The 3942-nt window shown below is 56.7% G+C and overlaps 1 protein-coding gene across 1 annotated transcript in view; it reads left to right on the top strand.

Moving 5' to 3' along the window:
- The first annotated feature begins 405 nt into the window (after positions 1-405).
- Positions 406-3942, top strand: part of LOC102375634 (hydroperoxide isomerase ALOXE3-like) — a 23833-nt gene continuing 20296 nt past the window's right edge. Inside the window, exons 1-3 of the mRNA XM_025213400.1 lie at positions 406-626; positions 1426-1618; positions 1984-2065. Of these exons, the coding sequence (XP_025069185.1) occupies positions 489-626; positions 1426-1618; positions 1984-2065 (413 nt within the window). The 5' untranslated portion in view covers positions 406-488. The remainder of the gene's footprint in view (positions 627-1425; positions 1619-1983; positions 2066-3942) is intronic.

Here is a 3942-nt window from a genome sequence, read left to right as displayed (position 1 = left end):
AGCGGTTCCCCTCCTGGAAGAACAGCTTGGGGGAGCACCAGTGATGGGTTTGAGGCCACTGGCCCTAGGAACAAGGACAAAATAGGCCAGGGGGAGGGAAGTTGTGGTTGAAAAGGGCAAGAGGGGAGATGTGTGGGGGGAACAGTGAAGACCTCAGCAGGGTCTGGTGGGGCCTGTCATTGACTGTCACGACTCTGCTCCAGTTCGGCTTGGCCTCGGATCCATGGTCTCCGTTGGCACAGCAACACCTGCTGTCCGGTGGAGAAAGGCTGCCTCCTTGCCCATGGGATCCTCTGCTCTCAATGCTTTCTTTGCAGAGTACAGTGCCTGCCAGGAGCTGGGCTAGTCTGAGACCCCACGAAGGTCCCTGTCGTCTCAGGCAGAGCTGCTGCACAATCGGTGACACTCCCTCCCTGGCACAGAGGCGCACGGAAGAGCCTGACGCGTGTGGCTTTCTTTGACACTCTGCACACTCCCGCTGGACCCACATGGCCACTTACAAAGTCCAAATCGTCACAGGCGATGTTCCCTTAGCAAATACAGTGAACTCAGTGGCCATCACCCTGGTGGGAACCCAAGGAGAGAGCAGCCAGGAGTGGCTGAACCTTGGTATCCACAAGATAACCGTGAGCCTGGGGAGCAGCCTCTGCTGGGGGTTGGAGGGTGCAGGGGTGGAGGGTGCTACAGGGATGGGAAAGCAGAGGGCCTGGTAGACTGCTGTCATGCTGCAGCTCAGCCAGATGTGACAGCTGGTCCCCTCTTCCTCCTGCCTACTTATCAGTATTTTTTTTTTTGCAAAATTATTTATTTCTCTCTCTATATAGGAATAAAGCTATAAATAGAGCTATAGCTATACCTCTACCAACCTGTCTTGTGGCCACTGTGATTCACCTGACAGCCCAGAACACACCTTTACACTTATACCTTTCTCTTTCCTGTTGAAAAATGCACCGTGCATCTGCGCACCTGCGTTCCCACCCACCTATTTGCCCATCATCATCACTGTCACTTTTAACCATCACACTTGCACAAACGACCACCTCAGTGCCCTTCTCCCTTCCCCTTCCCCACCTGTTTCCCAAGTCCTTTCACTCATCATTACATTCATTGTCATGTCTGTCACCATCATAAGCAAAGATGTAGACACTGAGGCGATGCCCAGACAAACCCAGAGTGAAGCAGGGAGGGCAGTAGCAGCCCCAGCCATGTGGACCAGAGGCCACAGGGCCCCCCGGGTGAGCCAGGCCAAGCCGAATGGCTCCTTTGGGAAGGATTCACCATGCCTGGACAGACTCAGCCTGTCCATTTAATCCCTCCCCTTTCCCTGGACATGTGGAGCAAACCCAGGTGTCCAGGAGAGGCTGGCCTGGCCCAGCTGAGCCCTCCGAGCTGGGGGAGCTGAACCACTTTGGCTTCTGCCCCCAGAACAAGAAGATCAAGTGTGATCATGACCTGGGCCCCATCGTGTTGGTCCACGTGCAGAAGCAGAGGCTCTATCTCGAGGATGCCTGGTTCTGCGACTTCATCCAGGTGACGGGGCCGGCGGGGGAGATCTACCGCTTCCCCTGCTACCAGTGGATCGAGGGGAACACGACCCTGCACCTCAGGGAAGGGAAAGGTAAGACCCCGCTCCTCCTGCCCACCTTGGGGGAGCCCTGGGATTTCAGGGAGAGCAGCTGCACCAGCTGCTGCCTAGCACCAGGTGCAAATGCCCCAGGACCAGGACGCCTCGCACTGCCAAATGCACCCTGGCACCACAGCCCCTGTCTCCTCTGCAGTCCGTGCCCTGCGGCCACCCACCAGGGCCTACCCTTGTGCAGAGCGGACGTGACCCAGCGGTCAACTCCACCATCCGGTGATGGGCACTGCTGGTTGGACTCTTTCTAGTGGGGCTCCCCCACCACGGAAAGACCCAGACCCTTCAGTGCTGCCTGGCCCCATGGCACGTTTGCTGACTCGGTTTCTTTTTCCTCCCTCTGCCAGGGAAAAAGTATTCAGATGACACAATTGAGTTTCTCAAAGAGCACCGGCGCCAAGAGCTGCAGAAGAAGCAGCAGAATTACCAGTGAGTGGGGCTGGCACAAATGGGGGGTCCTCACCCACTCGGCACAGCAGGGAAAGGGCCTCTGTCCCTCCCGCCAGCTCAGAGCAGACAGCCTGTCCTGCCTGCCATGTGCAGGGTGGGTCGGGCACGGCGCAGCAGCCTTTGCACAACGGTTGGCCTTAGAGCACCCCAGAGGTCCTTCCAGCCCTATGAGTCTGCAGCCCTGTGATTCCTCAGGCCCACAGTGCGTCTGGGTTCCCAGTGGGAGGGGAGGCGAGAGCCGCCTTGCAGGGAGCCGTGGGAGCAGGGTGGCCGCGGCTCTCTGCATGAGGCTTGCAAAGTCCTTTAGCAGAGAAAGGCTTCAGGAGAACCAGCAACTGGATGCTAAGACCTATGAGAGATATTCAGATAGGAAGGAGACACTGGTTTTCATGCTGAGGGGGAGCATGGAGCATTGGACAAGCTGCCAGCTGGACTCTGCTTCTTGTGCCTTGTCTGTCTGTAGAGGCTGTTAGCTCGGAGATGCTATGGAGATGTACCGGGTAACGTGGGGCCTCTGCAGGACATGCTTGGAAATCTGGTGGTTGCAGCGGATGACAAAGCTAACCTCTTTAACAAATTCTTTGCCTCCGTATTTCTGAGCAGGGACTGGGACATCCCTCCCACTGGGCTCCCCAACAGACCCAGGGGAGGCGCAGCCAGGCCCAGGGTCAGAGAGGACCTAGTCAGGGAACTTCTGGTGGGTCTAGACATGTTCAAATCAGCAGGTCCTGATAATCTCCACCCCAGGGTGCTGAGGGAATTGGCAGAGGTCATCGCGGGACCCTTGGCATGGCTTTACGAGCACTCGTGGTGCTCTGGCCAGCTGCCGGATGACTGGAAGAGGGCTAATGTGGTCCCCATTTTCAATAAAGGGAGGAAGGAGGACTCAGGAAACTACAGGCCCATTAGTCTTACCTCGGTCCTGGGGAAGCTCTTTGAGAAAATTATCCAGGAGCACATCTGCGAGGGGCCAGCAGGGCAGGTTATGCTTAGGGGCAACCAACATGGGTTCATTCAAGGCAGATCCTATCAGACCAACCTGGTGACCTTCTATGACCAGGTCACAAAATCCTCAGATGCAGGGGTAGCAGTGGACATAGTCTTTCTGGACTTCAGGAAGGCCTTCGACACTGTCTCTCACCCCATTCTCATAAAAAAATTAGGCGACTGTGGCATTGATGCCTTCACAGTCAGACGGGTCACTAACTGGCTGGAGGGCCGCACCCAGAGAGTGGTGGTAGACGGGTCATTTTAGACCTGGAGGGATGTGGGCAGTGGGGTCCCCCAGGGCTTGGTCCTCAGGCCTGCGCTGTTCAACATCTTTATCAGCGACTTGGATGAGGGGGTGGAAAGCACCTTGTTCAAATTCGCGGATGACACTAAGATGTGGGGAGAGGTGGGCACACTGGAGGAGGGGGACAGGCTGCAACTAGATCTGGACAGGTTGCAGGGATGGGCGGATGAGAACAGGATGGGTTCAACACTGACAAGTGCAAGGTGCTGCACCTGGGGAGGAACAATCAGCAGCACACCTACAGGCTGGGGAACTCCCTTCTCATCAGCACAGAGGCAAAATTGGATCTTGGAGTCATTGCTGATGCCAAGATGAACATGGGCCGCCAGTGTGAGGACACGGACAGGAAGGCCAACCGTACCTTGTCATGCATCCACAGATGCATCATGAGCAGGGCCAAGGAGGTGATCCTCCCCCTCTAGGCAACACTGGTCAGGGCGCAGTTGGAGTACTGCATCTAGTACTGGGCACCGCACTTCAGGAGGGATGTGGACAGCCTGGAGAGGGTTCAGAGGAGGCCACTCACATGGTCAAGGGGCAGCAGGGCAGGCCCTACGAGCAG

The sequence above is a fragment of the Alligator sinensis genome, unplaced genomic scaffold (genome assembly GCF_000455745.1).
Source record: "Alligator sinensis unplaced genomic scaffold, ASM45574v1 scaffold551_1, whole genome shotgun sequence".
NCBI classification, from domain to species: Eukaryota; Metazoa; Chordata; order Crocodylia; family Alligatoridae; genus Alligator; species Alligator sinensis.
The sequence above is the reverse complement of the archived record's forward strand: the minus strand, read 5'-3'. Positions and strand labels throughout refer to the sequence as shown.